Source organism: Pipra filicauda, unplaced genomic scaffold (genome assembly GCF_003945595.2).
Source record: "Pipra filicauda isolate LSUMZ 115617 unplaced genomic scaffold, ASM394559v2 scaffold193_size2426894_pilon, whole genome shotgun sequence".
Classification (NCBI taxonomy): domain Eukaryota; kingdom Metazoa; phylum Chordata; class Aves; order Passeriformes; family Pipridae; genus Pipra; species Pipra filicauda.
This window is the reverse complement of record NW_024104302.1, coordinates 1592745-1609899: the sequence shown is the minus strand read 5'-3', so window position 1 is coordinate 1609899 and position 17155 is coordinate 1592745. Positions and strand designations below refer to the sequence as shown.

Genomic DNA, 17155 nt, shown 5'->3' with positions numbered 1-17155 from the left:
ACCCTTCGGGCCGCCATGTTGGGCTGGTCGGGCCGGCGGCCGGCGCTGCCCCTGGGCCCGCGGGAGCGCGCGATGGAGCCCCCGGTGACCCTCCGCGTCTCCTGCCGCGGCGACACCCGCAGCTTCATCGTGTCGGACCCGGCGCACACGACGTGGGCCGATGTGGAGGCCATGGTGAGCGCGGCCCGGCCGCGGGAGGTGGGGAAGGGGGGGTTCCAGCCGCGGCGAGCCGCCTCTGTGAGATGTTGACTGTGCCAGCGGCTCTCCGGGGGCCCGGCATCTTCTTCTGCGCCTTTCAAAACCCTGTCCCCCGTTTCCCAGGCTCTCAGCACTGGTGGTTCGTACTGCTGCAATCTCGGGTTTTCTTTTAGCCTTTGACTCCTGCTGTGTGCTTAGAGTGACCTGAAAAACCTGTTTCGGAAAAAGATTCTTATGGGTCCTTTTTTTTTCCTGTGAGAGCAGGTGGCCTTAGTTGTGTTCTTTGCCCATTTCCACAGGTACGGACGGTTGGTTTTGCCCTCGTCCCCCTCTGTAAAGTACACTCTGTTCCTCTTATCTGCCATTCTTTTACTCATTGAAGTAGTTATGGTGAAGTGACGCGTGTCTGTTGCTTTTCTGAGGATGCGTCTGTGCTTTCTGGGGTACCGAATCACTGATACGTTTTTGACCCCTTGCTTCCAGGAGCTCTGTGTGTGCCAGTTTGGGCAGAACAGTGTCTGACTGGGTCATGTGTGGGTAGACAGTTGCTTATGAAGGTCTGTATATGCTCTTGGTATAGTCAAAAGTTTTTGTTTGGATGCTTGCTTTTACGCCTATTTTGTGAAAATTCCTGACTGAGGCTAAAATTGTGTTGTAAGCACTCCCTTGGCTGTTATTAAGCTAATGTGATTTTTTTTTTTAAATTATTATTCCTTCTGTAACAACTGTTCTGGTTTTTTAGCTTACTTTTAAAGTTGTACCTTAAGAGGTCTTGTTACTATTTTATTTTGTCTTCTAGCTATCATTTTCCAGAGTACAGGAGGCTCTTGCTTTGTGAATTACTCAAGTTCAAAGCTTGAAATGTAGCATCTTCACTTGTGTTTCAGCCCTCTGGAAGAGGCACTAGTTCAGTCTTAAAATACTTAGTGGCAAGTAGACCCTGCAGGAGTGTCTGAGCTAGTCAGAATCCTGCTTGCATCAAAAGCTGGAAGCAGATTAGTGTGTAAGCACCGTGTTGCCCTTAATCTTAGGTAGTCTGAGAGCGAGGGTGTGTTTGTTCAAGGTGTGGTGTTCTATTACAGTAATGCTTCCCTAACCAGGGTAATACCATGGGTTCTCTGCTGTGTGAATTACTGTTTGAAGAGAGTATCAGTTAAACTCTGTCTTTCCTACGTTTTAATATTTTATTGAATGTGTTTCTAAGGGATAACCCGATCTCTCATTCTAGTTTGAGTTTTAGGGGAACAGTCTGTGGTACTACACAGTGTAGGTACAGACCACAGTTTCTTCTTGATAAGCTGAGTCTGTTCTGTCACTGCAGTCCCAAAATTTGGGATATGTTGCTGGAAGAGCCTGCCTGTAGCATGTCCATTGCAGAATGTGTATGGCTGTGTCCCTGTGCTCCAGTGGTGCTGTGTAAGTCCCAACAGCCTCTGTCAACTGAGGTGTTCTGTTAGATCTGGGCTGGCAGAACGTGTCAAGTCTTTCAGAGAGTTTCTGCTGGGGAAGATACAGCTTGTGTAGGTACCTGCTACAAACTGTCCAGGAGACTTGCTCAGCATATGGAAACATCTGCCTTCATTTATGGTTCATTTGGTGCTGTTCACTCTGCCCTGTTAATGTAAAATGCAAAATAGCTGCTCAACTTTGTCCTCCAAATTCTGATAGGCTAAAAAAAGGCTGATCACCTGTGTGAGCTGCATTCCAGGTGCTTTTCAATGTAAAAGGTAGTGTTTGGGGACTGTTGGCCTTAGCCTTCACATTTGGCAGTGTTTACTATGACTGAGTTTATTAACCCTGAGCTTGTCGTCTCAGAATGGGAAGGTTATTATTATTTGTTTTGGAGTAAACATTAACTAGGGAAGGTGCAACAAGAAAGAAATGAATTTATTCTTTTCATTAGGGAAAGTTAGTAATGGTTGGAGGAAAGGCACTGGGGAGAGTGATTCAACTTCAGAGGAATGGATTTTGTAAAACAGTCTTTACTTCAGTTGGGAAACTGAAGGGAGGGGTGGGAGGGTTATAATATTACTCCCAATTAATAATCATGTTTAACTGAGGACACCTGTAGTCCTGTCTCATTGTGGTTTTATGTTTGGTTTTTTTTCATTACAGGTTAAAGTTTCATTTGACCTGGACAACATTCAGATCAAATACATTGATGAGGACAATGATGAGGTAAAATACCTACCACCCTACCCTCCCAACAGGTCAACCAGAAAATGACTGCTGGGAACCTTTCTGCCTCACAGTAATTTGTAGTGGGTCCTTCAGGAGCATCTGTTATGCAGATCAGGGGATGGGGGTGGTTTGTCCCTTTAATAAGAAAATAGCTGTTAGTCTGGTGGTTTTACTCTTAATGCAGCATACATATTTTAAAATAATACTTTTTTAGAAACTGCTGCCTTTCTTTTTCCCACCCCATTGAAACAGCCAGTGGTTCTGTGTGCTCTGAGGGAGGGATGTTTCTGTTGAGGAACTTGATTTTTCTTTTTATGAGAATAAGAGAGTTGTAACTACTGGTGTTTGCAGCCATGGTAAAGCCCTGTCTCTTCAATCTACACTCCTTCCTCTGGAAAATGTAGGTCCCCTGTCATTAGCATATGTTTGCTTCAGTGATCTGGTGTACTCAAATCCTCTGCTTGCTTTATGCAATTGCTGTAATCTCCAAGCAGATTACTGACTCAGAAAACAAATTGGTTACTTTTAGTTGTCCTTGTTGAGTAACTTCCTGCTTGGCACAGCCTCACCCTCTCGTGTTCTTTCTGTTTGTCTAGAGGTTCAGAGGAAAATGTAACTCTTAGACACGGTGAACCTTTTGCAAACCCCATGTTCCACTGCTTAGGTTACAGCTCTACTAAATTGCAGAGATGGAGTCCCTGTAGTTATTTTTTTCCCCCTAAGGGAAATGTCAAGATGGTCCCAGCAACCTTTCAGGGAAAGATTCTTCCCTTATTTTCTAGCTTGTATTTTATATAAATATATAGATGCATCTGTGAAAGTTCTCTTTGAAATACTGGTCAAACTGACTAAACCCTGTTCAGAATCAGGCAATACTGTAGGCATTAAATAGCTTCTTGTATTGGTAACTTCTGTGTGCAGAATGGATAAATGAGTAACTGTATTTGGAGTGGTGTTTTGGAAACTCCAAATGAAAGTACTTTTGTTCTGGAAGTGTGGTAATTTTAAGAGAATTGCAAAAATATGTCTGTGGCTCTCACTCACTGTTATTTTTCTTTGCAGGTCTCTGTGAATAGCAAAGGTGAGCTGCTGCTTTATTGAAGTGAAATCAAGAAACAGACCCCAACTGTTGTTTGTGGTTTTTGGAGAAGCACTTGAGAATGCTTGCTTTTTGGTTTTTGTATTTTCTGTATCATTGGGCATCAAATTCTTCCCAAAGGAAGGAGTTTTTGGTCTGTAGGAACAAATTGGATATGGCTAAATTAATGGAATGTTGCAGATCTTAGCTGTGAGAAGGTGTGCTTGTTGCTGTATATACAATTTTTTTCTTTCAGCAGCACTACTTTAAAAGAATTTACAGAAGGTAATGGAGACTTCTTGTGGTGTAAGACTCCCTAAATACTGTGTGCTAAATTTGTATCTGTTTGAGACAGGGAAAATTCACATTTTTCTCTTTTTCTTTAGAGGAATATGAAGAAGCTCTGAAGGTAAATGCTCTCTTTGACTTTTTCAATATATTCATTGTTCTCCGATGAAAATTGATGTAGCAGAGAAAATACCAGAATTACCTGGCCCATGGAAATCCAGATAGCTCAGTTTTCTAGCTTTGGACAATAGCTTGAATATCTTGGCATCTCTGTTTTCTTTTTGTCTGTTAGTCTTTCCCCATCTTTCCCCTGTTCTCTCTGATGTAGTGCAGTGCTGTATTTTTACAGATTTTGTATGCTGATTGAAAGTGGAAAATGTGGTGTATGTGTGTACTGTTTATTTAGATTGCAGTTAAACAAGGAAATCAACTTCAGATGAATGCCTATGAAAGAAACCCTGCTTGTGGTTTGCAAGTACCTGAAAAAACTGTGACAGAAAAGCTGATGCTTCTGAAAGATGAGAAGAAACCTCTTTTATGCTATTCCATGCTGGCTCAGGGATTACAGGAAGAATTAAAAGATGACAAGGAGCTGACCATTCAGGTAGGAGCTAGAGCTGCATTATGTATTAATTAAAACAAAGAATTAGTAAGTGTAATTCACTTTATGGACTTATTATCCTCTTTACTCATACATCAAAACTGAGTTCAGAGGTTGGTCTCTGTTTTCAGCTACCTGCACCCACTGAAGCTCACCTAATAGTTTGAATTTTCAAGAGGATAGTTTGATGCTGCCTTTAGAAATACAGGTGTTTTAGAAATACAGATGCTTTCATGTTGACCATTCTTAAATATTTTGATAAACAAAGTAATTGGTCTCCTGAAGCCCTCATTGCCTTCTAATAACTTTTGTATACTTGACTACTTTGGATTTGGTGTGTAATTACACTCAAGTGCCAATGAAGCAGAAATCTTTCAGGAAAATGTCAGTGGTTACCTTGTGTTGCTTCTCCACTGTTTTCTGAAGAAATTTAAATTTTTTTTTATAGAGATGCTTGAGAGCTATTTCAGTGGTTAACTTGCTGTATTGAGGATGTTTTTTTCAGCTTTGCATGCTTTTTGTTTGTTTGGTTTGGTTTTTTCCCCCAGCAGAAGTTAAATCAGACACAAACAGGAAGCACAAGTGAAAATCCTCCAGAATGGTTTACAAGCTACTTAGAAACAGTAAGTGCATTGTCTTGCAAGTGTTGGTATTCCTAAAGAAATGCATAAGAAGTTGTGGGTGGAAGAGTTCCTTGTAATACCTAACTCTAGACATCTCAACACAGTTGCTGTCAGCACAGCTTGATCCATGCCCCTGGTGAAAAGTGGATTGTTTGGGTTATGCATTTGATTAGTTTTGAGTGTAGTTTTAAGTTGCTCCCATGATAGAATCCAGAAAGCCCTAGGAACTCCAGACCCCTCATCATGGGAGAGCATGGAATAGGAGTAGTGTTGCTGTTGTAGACTCTTGATTGTCCAGTTTCAGCAGGGCAATAGATATGGTTTCCTGGGATTGAAAGCAGAGCGTTTAATGACCTTGCTTTTCTTGACTGTTCACTTCGCGTAAATACTTCCAGGAAGCCACTGACAATTACCAACAATTAAAATGTGGTTGTTAACTTGTTTTGAATAGCTAATAAACATCACTGAGAAGCAGTTTGATACCATCACTAAGAATTCATTAGCTAACGAGTTCTTGAAACTGAAAGGTTCAGTGTACAGTAGGATGTGCATTTATCTTTAAGCTTTTTTTTCTAGAGTTTCCTTTCTTTCTTTGCCACCTTTTCATGCAAACTAAAGATAGGGGAAGTTCATGGTTATGTCTAAAACATCCCTGATAGACAAATCAGAATTTAATGGTAGAGACTCCAGAAGGGTTTGGGAGTTGTGATAATTGTTTTGGAGATGAGTTTCCTTCCCTTCATGCAAGGTTATGGAAGAAGAACCTTAATATTGTAAGCACAAGTATGTGATTTTTAACTTGCCTTTTTAAAAGCTCTGGGCTGGTATTTTCTAAAATAAAAATCCTCTGGAATGGGATATTTGTTTAATTTCCTGTAGAATGTGCTGGGTGTGTGGGAAGTGGGTTCTGAACTACTGACTTACGGGTTGTGAGACCTGAGAAAACGTAACGCGACTTTTCAAACCGTGCGGGTGGGTCTCACCCATGACCACTTCAATTTCTTTCTAGTTCAGGGAACAAGTGGTTAAGGAGACTGTCGAGAAGCTGGAGCAGAAGCTGTATGAGAAGCTTGTTCATAGCAATCAGCCTGCAGACTTGGCTGAGAGCTCGGCTGCAGCAGCACCTCCCCCTGCGGAGGGCAGCCCCTGTGACTGGTTGATCTCCTGCTGCAACTGCCAGGCCCGGATCGTCGGGGTGCGCTACCAGTGCAGGTACAGTGCCATGGCAGCGTGGGAAACCTGTCCTGGAGGGCCTGTGGGTGAGCCTCAGGAACTGCCTTGGGGTCTCAGACTTCTAGATCTCTAACCAGCAGCCTGCTGTGCCTTTCAGAATGTTAGTATGTAACGTCTCCTGTGGTGACTGGACTTCATCTGCATAAAAGCAAGATTAATACTATTTCGAGCAAAGGTGATAAAGTGAGAGAACTTCTTAACACCTGCTCTATTCACCATCACTCTTTACCTTATTTGCACGTAAGATGCAGTAGTTGTAAAGGAAAATGTTTTGCTCGGTTAACTAAACAAAAAAGCAAACCTTGTAACCACCAGCCTACAGTAATGCTTTGTTTGGCTCTGAGAGTCAATGAAACTAAGGCAGATCATGCTTTTTTTAATGATCTGGCTTGTCAGTTTAATAATATGAAATAGGTATTGATGAATGTCTTAAGTGAGGTGTTTAAAAGTGAGGGTTTTATTCAAGTGAGGCAACTGCTGTAAAGGTAAGTGTTTTGGGACTGGGCAGAAGCAGTGGATGAAATCGTAACAGGGTTTTTCTTTGGATTCTTTTTTTTCTCTTGCTGACAGGAGATGAGAGCCTGTTTTTTATCAGTCCTGTTCCTGTAGGACCATCTGCTTTGCAACCCTGAGTACTTGTTGACTTAGCCTCTGTATTTTCATAAGTATGGTGCTGGCACTGGATTTCAGTAAAATGTTCTATCCTTTGTAGCAACAATTTTAGTCATTTTGCTAAAGGAAGCATCAATTTTTTTCAATGTGTGTTCAAGAAGGAAGTGGGGACTGTGTTGCAGTTTTGCCCAGAAGAGAGAGAATCATCTGGGTATTCCAGATGGCTCCCAATATCGATGTATAAGTTGGACAACCAGGTGCTGTCATTTGGGCACTGCCTACACTGGTAGCGTGACACAGAGTTGTTTCTCTGCAGAAATTCTTTGCCTCTTGGTAACATTCTGTCTCTTCTGCTTTGCAGCCTTTGTCCAGCCTACAATATCTGTGAAGAGTGTGAAGCAGGAACATATGCCCATGATCCAAACCACGTCTTGTTAAAGCTGCGCAGGCCCGTCCTCTGCACTGCTGAGAATTACAGCCCTGCAGAGCTCCCACCACGCCTTCCTGCCACTCTGGAGCAAGTCAGGTAAAAAAAACCCACCTGCCAGTACCTGACAAGATTGTCCTGATAGCAAACGGAAACACCTGTATTGAGGTTGATGTTCAGCTTTTATTTTAGAGAGAACGAGAAATGGTACTCAAACTTTATTGTGTGTAGCTCAAAATAGCTACGTACTTTTAAAGGGCCTAAGTCACAAATCTTTTATTATTTTTAATAATAAAATAGAAAATACAGACTTTTGTGTCATAGATGGATAGCAAACTTTGAAAGCTTGCTTTTTCTTTGAGCACTCTGTATTTGCCTTTGCTCTTTCACTGAGACCATTCAAACTAGTTCCACAAGCAACTCTGAGGATGTTCTTTGGAAATTATTTGGTATCCAGTCTAGAAGCCTGAGACATTTCCTGAAGTGTTCCCTTGAGACTAAGACTCTGCTGACTAAACCTAAATTCTGGCCAATTCAATGTATTGAATTGTGTGTCTTATTCTCTCTGCAGGCTCCAGAAACAGATGGACAAAAGATTTCTGAAGGCAGAGAAGCAAAGATTACGAGCAGAAAAGAAACAGCGAAAAGCAGAGGTCCGAGAGCTCAAAAAGCAGCTAAAATTGCACAGGAAAATTCATCTGTGGAACTCTGTCCATGTATTGGAAACGAGCAGCTCACCTACTCTGAAATCTGAGAGTCTCCAACCTAACACCTTCCTGTAAGAGATGTTGTTAGCTGAGGATCTGGTAGTTGTGCTGTCTGACCTTTTGTGATGAGACCAAGTTAAAGTGGAGGAAGGTTATGAAGTTGCTCATTCAAAGTATGATTTGTCACTGGATCCTGTGAGAATTTTTTATTTGCAAGGTGGAGTGTTTTTAATTGGGAGGAGCTCTCCCAGGAGAAGGAAAAAAGTTACTGATGGTTATTAGCAGAAACTTACTGATTTATCTAGGTTTAGGAGGAAGGGGAGTGCCTAGGATTATATACACATGCATGTGCATACAGCAAAAATGAACCTTGCTGCCAGTTTTTAAGAAGTCTGTATCTTCCTGCTTTATTAAGTGTGTCTGCTTAAGGTCAAGTGCATTCTGTGTACTTATGATGTTCAATGCTCTTTTTTCTTTGTGTGCTCTCAGGCTGAGGTTCATTAGACAGCAGCCTTTGCAGGCAATCACTTTGCATTTCCTATTCCCTTAGGGTTATGAATGTACAGTGTAAAACTTGTATAGTTTTAGTTTCTTTAATTCATCTCTTCTATTTAGGGCATTTAAGAGTCAGATTAACATTAATTGGCAGCTGAACTTCTTCAGTTTTGGTGTATTTTTTGTTGTTTCCTCAATCTCAGGAGTCCTAATCAACCCTTCCAAGCAATAGTCCCAACACTAAGTGCAGTATTTGTGGATGAGAATTTGCCTGATGGCACTCACTTGCAACCAGGAACAAAGTTTATCAAACACTGGCGAATGAAAAATACTGGCAATGTGGAATGGAGCTCAGACACAAAGGTATCTTGCCTATGCTATTACTTTTACACACTAAAGTAGTTCTGGAAGATAATACTTCCATGTGAATTCTCTGTGGGGACCCATTTAGGATTTCCTTTGGCCTGTTGATTCACAAGCTGGGACTTTTGGGACAATGAGCTGTCTAGGAGTTAATTTTTGGCTTTTTCTGTTGTATATTTCAGCTGAAACTTATGTGGGGAAATCTGACCTTGGCATCTTCTGAGAAAAAAGATGTGTTAGTGCCATCCCTTCCATCGGGCCAAGTGGGAACTGTTTCAGTTGAGTTTGTAGCTCCTAATATTGAAGGAACTTACACTTCTCACTGGAGACTGTCACACAAAGGGGAACAGTTTGGGCCAAGGATCTGGTGCAGTATTGTTGTGGATCCCTCTCCAGCTGCTGACTATCCAGAAAGTGATTGGAAGGATTCTGACTCCTGTCAGAAGAGTAACAGTTCCAGCACCAAACAGGCAAGTCACTCACCTGGTATTGGGGAAGTTCTGAATTACCTAGGAGAAGGAGCATTGTGTATTGTTTGGCAGAGTGTTACTAACTATTTGAGGGGATTCTTTTAGTTGTTTCCTTTTAAATTCTATTTTTAATAGGAAAGAAATGCAAGATATATTGCATTTATAAGTTCTAAAATGGTTATTCTTTTTGACAGGCATGAGATTAGTTATCAGTCTGCTTTAGCTATTTGTCTAGTTCTTTGAACTGAAACACTGCAGAATTTCTCTTTCTTAGATCTTGTCCTTTTGGCCTCTAAGATGAGTTATTTTAAATCTCTTTCAAGTTACTTGAGTGCTTACAAAAATTCGGGCTTTACATTGTATCTACTATTTTATTTACTGTCTGCCTAAGGGGCTTCTGGGACACTGTTTTTTTGTTTTTGCAGGATGCTTCCTTAAAAACAGAAGCAGGTGCTCAACTGATGGGTGAGATCACAGAGCAGGCTGAAGTATCTCTGCCAACTATTCCTTTAAAGATCAAAAATCTGCCCAGTGAGAGAGAATTTTACATCCCGTCTGTTGATCTCCTCACTGCACAGGTAAAGTGCTGAAATTCAGACAGAGATAAAGCAAACCATCTCGGGTTTGATGTCTAGGTATGTAGACATCCATAAGAATAAAGCTTCTGAGCTCTGAACTGGCCACTCTACTTTCAGACAGAGTGTATTGCATTATATATGGCAGAGCTGTTTTCTTCTGTTTGGTATCAGGGACTGTCACTATGTGGAAGGTATGTGCAGGACAGATTAAGATTCTCAAAAAAGAGTCAGCTTTGGCTCTTTCTCTGGCCCCTAACAAGGGAATTCTTAACTTTGTCTCTCACTGCCTTGATTTGTGCACCACATCCTATGACATGGGTGTATGTTGTGGGAAAAGTGCCCTCTGAGGAACAAAATGTTATTTGAACCAAGTGGGATCTGTGCTGCCAAGTACAGATATGATTCCATTTTAGGGTTTGCTGATGAAAACTTGTGTGGTGTTTCTTCATGTAGGATTTGCTGTCCTTTGAGCTGTTGGACATTAATATTGTGCAGGAATTGGAGCGAGTGCCACACAATACTCCTGTTGGTAAGGCTCTTGTTCTGTCTTGAGTACAGCCAGCTATCCTTTGCATTTTTCAGTATTGGCTTCTTTTCACCTTCATATCCCCAAGACCATAACATTGCAGATGTTGAAGAATGCTGCCACTTTCTTTGCACAACCAGTGGCAGTGTTATGCAAAGTTAGTTGTTTATTTCACCAAATTATCTTGCAAAATAACTGAGTTTCTTCAGTCCCTTAAAAAGAATAACTTCTTAAAATGTTAACACCTGGAGGCTCCTACTCCCTTAGTGCCAATTATCTTTGCTCCCTGTGTTTTTCAGACATGACTCCATGCATGTCCCCTTTGCCACATGACAGCCCCTTGCTGGAGAAACCTGGCTTAGGTCAGATAGAGGAGGAGAATGAGGGGAGTGGATTTAAACTAGTTCCTGGTAAGCAGTAGTCCTGGGGAGCTTGGGGGTGAAGGGAGGATATTGTCACTTCTGTGTAGTCAACAGACCTGATGTCTGAAAAGAATTCTAACTACTGTCTTTTCTTTCTTTGGAAAAACAAATGATTGTTTGGCTCATGAACCTGTAGCCTGATGCTACTCTCCTGAATGTAGAGGTTGGAGCATAATATATTTAGATTCAGAAATACAACCCATAGAATCACAGAATGGTTTGGGTTGGAAGGGACCTTAAAGATCATCCAGTTCTAACCACCCCCCTGCCACGGGCAGGGACACCTTCCACCAGCCCAGGTTGCTCTTGGCCCTGTCCAACCTGGCCTTGGACACTTCCAGGGATGGGGCAGCCACAGCTTCTCTGGGCAACCTGTGCCAGGGCCTCATGACCCTCACAGGGAAGAACTTCTGCCTAATATCTAATCTAAATGTACCCTCCTTGAGTTTAAAGCCATTTCCTGTTGTTCTATTACTGCATGCCCTTGTAAAAAGTCCTTTCAAATGCTTTTCTTAATTTGTCTAGAATTAATTTGCCACTAGAATTGTTGGGAGAGTTAACAATTTGCCCTTTATAGATTAGGCTGTACTCAAAACACTCCAGGTGTGGCCCCCTGTGCTTCTCAATCACTTTGATGTTCAACTTGAACTGAATTAAAAAATCTTTCCATTTTTAGGAAGAATTAACACGCAGAGTCAATATTAGCCATGGTTAGCCTAAAAAATTGTTCTTATAGTTACATTGCCTTGTGGTGGTAGTAAAATCTATTACATTTCCCTTCCCAAGGAGTGGCAGAAGACTGCCTTCCTGTGGACTCTCCCCTGGTGAAGGTGAAAGCTGAGCATGCATTGAACCAGGAGGAAGGGGAAGAAGATATGAGTGGGACTCAGTTTGTCTGTGAAACTGTGATTCGATCTCTGACCCTGGATGCTGCACCTGACCACAAGCCTCCACAAAAAAAAAATAAAATCCTTCAGAGTAAGTTCTGTCAGCTGCCTTCTCTGGTTTGACTTGTTTGGAGTCAGACATGGGACACAGATTGCTCAGCTCAGGTGGTGATAACATTAAATTGTTTTTCCTGATTGTTTTATTAGACTCTTTACAAACATTGCAAGACTCCTTCAGTTGCAATATGATAAATGAAGAATCTTCTGTGATAAATACTAATTCCACTTCCAAAAAGGAAGCAAAGATTCATCAGTCAGAGCTAATTACGGAAAATTACTGCGGTAAGTAAAATAGATTTGAATTTAAGATGAAGCTGTAATAATAAGGGCTACAAAAAAAAAAAGGTGTAAAACCATCTGGCTGTTCCAGGAAATTGATCCTAATTACACAAAGAGAATAATTACATCAGAAAATTGGTGTCAGTACTCTGAACAAGCACCTAATTGAACAGCTGCTTTTCTAAAAAATGAAACTGAGGCATAAAGGTTCCATAAATAAGTGCTCATATGTTAGGCATGACTGGTGGCTCCATATTCTGTACATGTAGCTTGAAGTCAGTACATATAACTGTCTCTGACCTGTTTCTAATGTATGTAATTTAGGTGCTGAAAACTTTTTTTAAGTTCCCTGTATAGCTCTTATTCCTGTTTTTATTTTAAGCATTAATATCAGCAGTGTATTTGTATTTATATAGGCTTAACACTAAGATCACTTACTCTTTCACACTATACCCTCCCCCCAACAGACAAAGCAAATTATACCATTAATAGCATCAGCCAAGATTTACAGTTGTTTCTAAGTACTTGTCTCTTACAGCTGTGACAATGCTGTCTCTGTTGTCCATACAAAATGGGTGATGCTAATACCTCACTTTTTTTCCTTAGGGAAGGAAGGGGACCTTCCACCATCTGCTGAGAGCACGAGCCCTTGTAGTGGTACTGACAATTGTGAGGAAGAGGAAGATAAAGATGATGTTCAGAGTCAAGGCTCCTCTGCTTCATCAGAGGATTATATCATTATTCTCCCTGAGTGCTTTGACACAAGTCGGCCTTTAGGCGAGTCCATGTATAGTTCAGCTCTTTCTCAGCCCAGTTTGGAAAAGACAGGAGAACTTGAAGCAGGAGCAGAAAGCCCTGAAGTGGGAAGCCAGCCACAGATCCACAGGGTCAGTGACATTTTGTCAACTTCCCAAACGCTGGCTGCAGTACCACTGACCCCAGAGACTGTGGACACCTCACCCCAGACACAAAGGTATGCTTTGGGCACAAGAATGACATGAGGATGCTGGTGTTGGTGTAGAGTCTGCAGGGTCTTGTGCTTAAGTTCAGTGTCCAAACAGAATTGTTGTAACAAAAGTCTTGTCTTATACTGAGGTGAATGTCCTTAAATTCTGCAACTTTTTAACTCACTGACTTAAGTAGTGCAAGACAGGGAGAGAAGGGACCATGTGAAGTTTTTTTCTTTTATCTGTTGATCTGGACTTACCTGTGTATGTACATGTAGAATAAAAGTAGTAAAAGTAATTTTCTCTGCTTTATGTTTTCAGGAATCTTGCACCTCTTCAGGATCATATCTTCCAGGAACTAAACATATCAGCTTCAGAGAATATCTCTTCTGCTCCTCATAATCAAATACGAAGAGAAGGTATTGACAGTACTTAATAAAGAGTGCATCCTATTGCTGTCACCTGTTCCTTATGCCTAGTACTGAATTTGATGTCTTGTTATGCTGAGTCCCACTCCTTTCCATTTATGTATATAAGCTGCATCTCTCCAGCTTCTCATTAACTGGACCTGTTGACATTTTTGATTCCTTTTCCAGAACCCAGTGGTGAAGACAGTCATGGTCCAGGATCTTCTGAATTTCCCCCTAGTAAACAGAAGTTCTCAGAATACCCAAGGTAATGATGCTGAAGCTGTGACTGTTTTAAACTGAGTACTGCTAAATTAGCACCCAGGAAAAAGCACTGGCTTACAGACTTCACGTAGACATTAGTTTGGAGAAAGGCCTCCCTTCTTAAAGGAAATATGCTGAATTTTATAATGCTGTGTTTTTATAAGATTTTGGCTTCTACTTGGACGCAGATCTACAGGATCTGGCAAGAAAATGGGCAAGCAAAAGTTTATGAAAAGCTCAAGCTGAATCCTTCTAAATTTCTGTGGGGTTTGTTTTCTGGAAAATCTCAGGATTCTTAAAATGGTGATTTGCAAGTTAGCTATAAAATTAAGTGTCTTCAGATACCGAGACTGGAGGAATAAGGCAAAACATTGAGCAGAATATTAAGTGACTTAGAATTTATGGAAAACAAATGAAAGTTACTCTGGCCTGAATGGATGTGTCAGTGCACAGCTTTCACACATGGGTGTTCTCTTCTAGGTGAGAACACTTAACTCTTTACAAAAGGTCACTTTATGGAAAGCATAAAGCCACAAAGGAATGAGCTTCCTGCATAGCTCAGTTCCCAAACAGTGCTGATTCCTGTGGATCAGGGGCTGTTCTCTCCAACAGCTGGCACATCAACAGGCACAGATTTGCATTTTGCTGAAACAAACTGACCCTAAAGTAAGACCTGGCCTCTCCACAGGTACCCTCAAGGGAGCAGCATTGCAGGAGAACTTGTCAAAGGAGCTTTGTCTGTTGCTGCTTCTGCCTACAAGGCATTATTTGCTGGACCTCCCATTATTGAGCAGGTAAATGTCTTTCCTGTATGCTATGAGATTATTCATAGAGTCACAACCTTAAATTTATAGCTGTGCATTATAAATGTACAATATTCAATATAGGACTTCACGTAAGGGTAGAATATTAAGCTTGATGGCATCCCTCTGAGGTATGTTGTGCCCAGCAGACTGGGAAATCCATGCCATGAGGATGGAAGCATTTCTCTTGTAGCATCATGTAAGAGTAGTAACTCACCTTTGTAAGTGAGCAGTGAAAGGGAATATAAATGGCTTAATTGGGGCCCAAAGGGTCTCTGTGCCTCAATTCTATTCCAGTATAATAAATTATCTTTTTTCAGCTGATTTTACTATCTTTTGTTTTCAGCAACCTGCAGCTACAGAAGAGCAGACTGCCACTCTGCTGTCCAGCCTGTGTGAGATGGGATTCTGTGACAGGCAGTTAAACCTGAGGCTGCTGAAGAAACACAACAATAATATGATTCAAGTGGTAACTGAATTACTTCAGATCAGTAACAGTGACTGGTACAGCAGTAGATGCTGAACCTGCCTGGTGGAGGGAGGAATCATCTTCATTGAGTAAACTCTCATTAAACACTACAACAGGAGAGGGCTGCTCCTCAGCTGCTTTCTGTTTGGAGGTGTGATTAAAACTTTGGCTTTTCTTTGAGGTTTTGACTCTTTTTTTTTTCTCAAGGAAATGTCAAACAGCCCTTGTCATGGCATCTCTTGAACTGGACACCAGAATTTCAATTGTAATTTGAACCTCATAGTTAAATGGATAGTCTTTAAGTCTCTAATTTCAGACCGAATCCTTTTATCAGGGAATCCTGTAGAACTAAACTTGCACCCAGATGAGAGCTTCCCCTTTTACTGTTTGTAAAATCTTTTTTTAGGCAGCTGGACATTTTTGTTGACTTTTGACTAGCTTTGGAATAGGAATAAGTGTAAAATACTGTTGCAAAACGTAGTCCTGACGAATATACAAGAGATGCCCAAAACTAGCAAGTTGTTTCTTCTGATGATTTAGTAATTGGTTTTCCAATGCATGATGGTATTGTAACAGACTTAAACCTTACAAATTATTCTAAGAAAAAGAAGTTATTCATAGACAAAAGCCATCTTGAATCTAGTCTAAAAGTGTAACTGCAGTTATACTGATGAATACCAGGGAAGTTGTTGTTTGTTGTAGCAGAAAGAAGCAGGAGAGTGAATTTACCACCAGCAATTGAACCAGCTCTAGTAATGATAGTGCAAACCAGATCTCTAACAGAAAAGTATAACCTACATAAAGTATTTTGTTAAAAATGGAGTGCAAGGGTAGTAAAGGCCTTTCTAAGAATCTTTACAGACTCTTTATAAAAATATTAAAAATATGACCTTTATCTTTTTTTCAGTATAGTGCAAATGTCTTACTCTGTTAATACCACATAGAAAGTTCAAGAATGTGTAGAAACCCAGACCTGAATTGGAGTACAAATTCTGGTAATGTTTAGTAATGGGAAGAGTGCTTGAGGCAGGGATTGGGTAACTTTATACTTTAGAGTTTGAAAAATGCATTAACTTAAGCACTTTCAAGTGTACAGTCTCCTCTGATGGTTCTAGCTGCTTCTGTGTTTCCATAGCCACATTTGTAGGATCCAATTTTCTTGTAAGGATTTTGTTTTAGATGCCCATATTTAATCTGGAAATCTAAGAATTCCCTTATAAATGTGCTGAGAGAGATTTGATTCTGAAGAATCACAAGAAATGAGCACCAGACACTGCTGTGCAGTGGGGTATCCATAGATAATTCCTCAGAGTTGAGTCCCTCTGTAGGTGACAGTGTAGGAGACCATTGATCCTAAAATACTTTATATTGCCCCTGCTTCAAACTAAAGTGTTCTGTTTTGTCACAATGTAGCTGAAGTGGTGTCAGTATTGTGACTGACCACGTTATCAGTAGGAATTTTTTAAAAGACTTAGTACCCATAGAGAGACCATTAAAATACTTCAAGAAAACAAATGTATGTATCATACCACTTTTGTTTTAAACCTATTTTTATAGATTGTGGAAGATACACTCTTAAATGTTTATTTTGAAATACAGTAGAACTATTTTGCAGTGTTTCCCATCTCTGTACATCGGTACAACTGTGTGCTGTGGACCAGTTAAAAGATCCTTCTGTAACTTTCCCCACTTTAACTTGGATGTGCTGTTTTGAGTATATTTTGACTAATGCCAGCTCTAGAACGAGGAGGAGGAAAGGACAGGGATGCAATGCAGAAGCTGGTGACACTTTGAAGTGTAGTGTGGTTATTTGCTTGGATCTGTCAGGCTCAGCAGGACCCATGTTCTCTCTGTGTGTACCTTCGTAATTGGAATGTTAATGTGTCTATAAATTAACAGAACTAAAACATCCTGAGGAGGAACACTTTTATTGCAGATTGAAATGTCAAGCGTGAGATGCTGTTCCCTTTAGGTTACTTTTTACTAGGGTTTAGATGCTGTATGCTCAGGCTTAAGATATATTTCTGTCAGCTTTGTATATTTTGTTAATGGATGCATGGTATAATTTATAATACATTCTATAGAGCACATGTGGCCTCTGCATCTTATTTCGGGCGAGCACTTCACGGGTGGCCGTGACTGGGGGGCTGGGGTGGGGGTCCTCCGCCTGCTCTCCCTGCCGAGAGCACATGCCCTGGGCCACCGCGGGGTTGGTTCGGCTCGGGGGGAGCCCGAGG

General features: G+C 41.0%; 1 protein-coding gene across 2 annotated transcripts; it reads left to right on the top strand.

The window, feature by feature from the left end:
- The first annotated feature begins 8 nt into the window (after nucleotides 1-8).
- On the top strand, nucleotides 9-17008 carry NBR1 (NBR1 autophagy cargo receptor). 2 transcript variants are annotated; one of them, XM_027745484.2, is made up of 21 exons: nucleotides 9-174; nucleotides 2314-2376; nucleotides 3442-3460; nucleotides 3844-3866; nucleotides 4152-4349; nucleotides 4895-4969; nucleotides 5979-6181; nucleotides 7176-7340; nucleotides 7813-8019; nucleotides 8647-8806; nucleotides 8989-9276; nucleotides 9702-9854; nucleotides 10308-10383; nucleotides 10680-10790; nucleotides 11589-11780; nucleotides 11897-12031; nucleotides 12635-13001; nucleotides 13297-13394; nucleotides 13572-13650; nucleotides 14335-14440; nucleotides 14796-17008. In XM_027745484.2, the coding sequence occupies exons 1-21, from the start codon at nucleotides 16-18 to the stop codon at nucleotides 14970-14972; spliced, it is 3054 nt and encodes a 1017-aa protein (XP_027601285.2). In that variant the 5' UTR covers nucleotides 9-15; the 3' UTR covers nucleotides 14973-17008. The 2 variants fall into 2 exon arrangements, with proteins under 2 accessions (XP_027601285.2, XP_027601291.2); XM_027745490.2 differs by having other exon boundaries at nucleotides 10-174; nucleotides 4898-4969.
- Nucleotides 17009-17155: the final 147 nt, after the last annotated feature.

Excerpts from the sequence above, each read along its gene's own strand:
- NBR1 (XM_027745484.2), top strand. The coding sequence starts at position 16 with ATGTTGGGCTGGTCGGGCCGGCGGCCGGCGCTGCCCCTGGGCCCGCGG. Across the intron at positions 175-2,313 it reads GGGCCGATGTGGAGGCCATG|GTTAAAGTTTCATTTGACCT; the intron begins GTGAGCGCGGCC and ends TTTTCATTACAG. Across the intron at positions 11,781-11,896 it reads AAAAAATAAAATCCTTCAGA|ACTCTTTACAAACATTGCAA; the intron begins GTAAGTTCTGTC and ends TTGTTTTATTAG.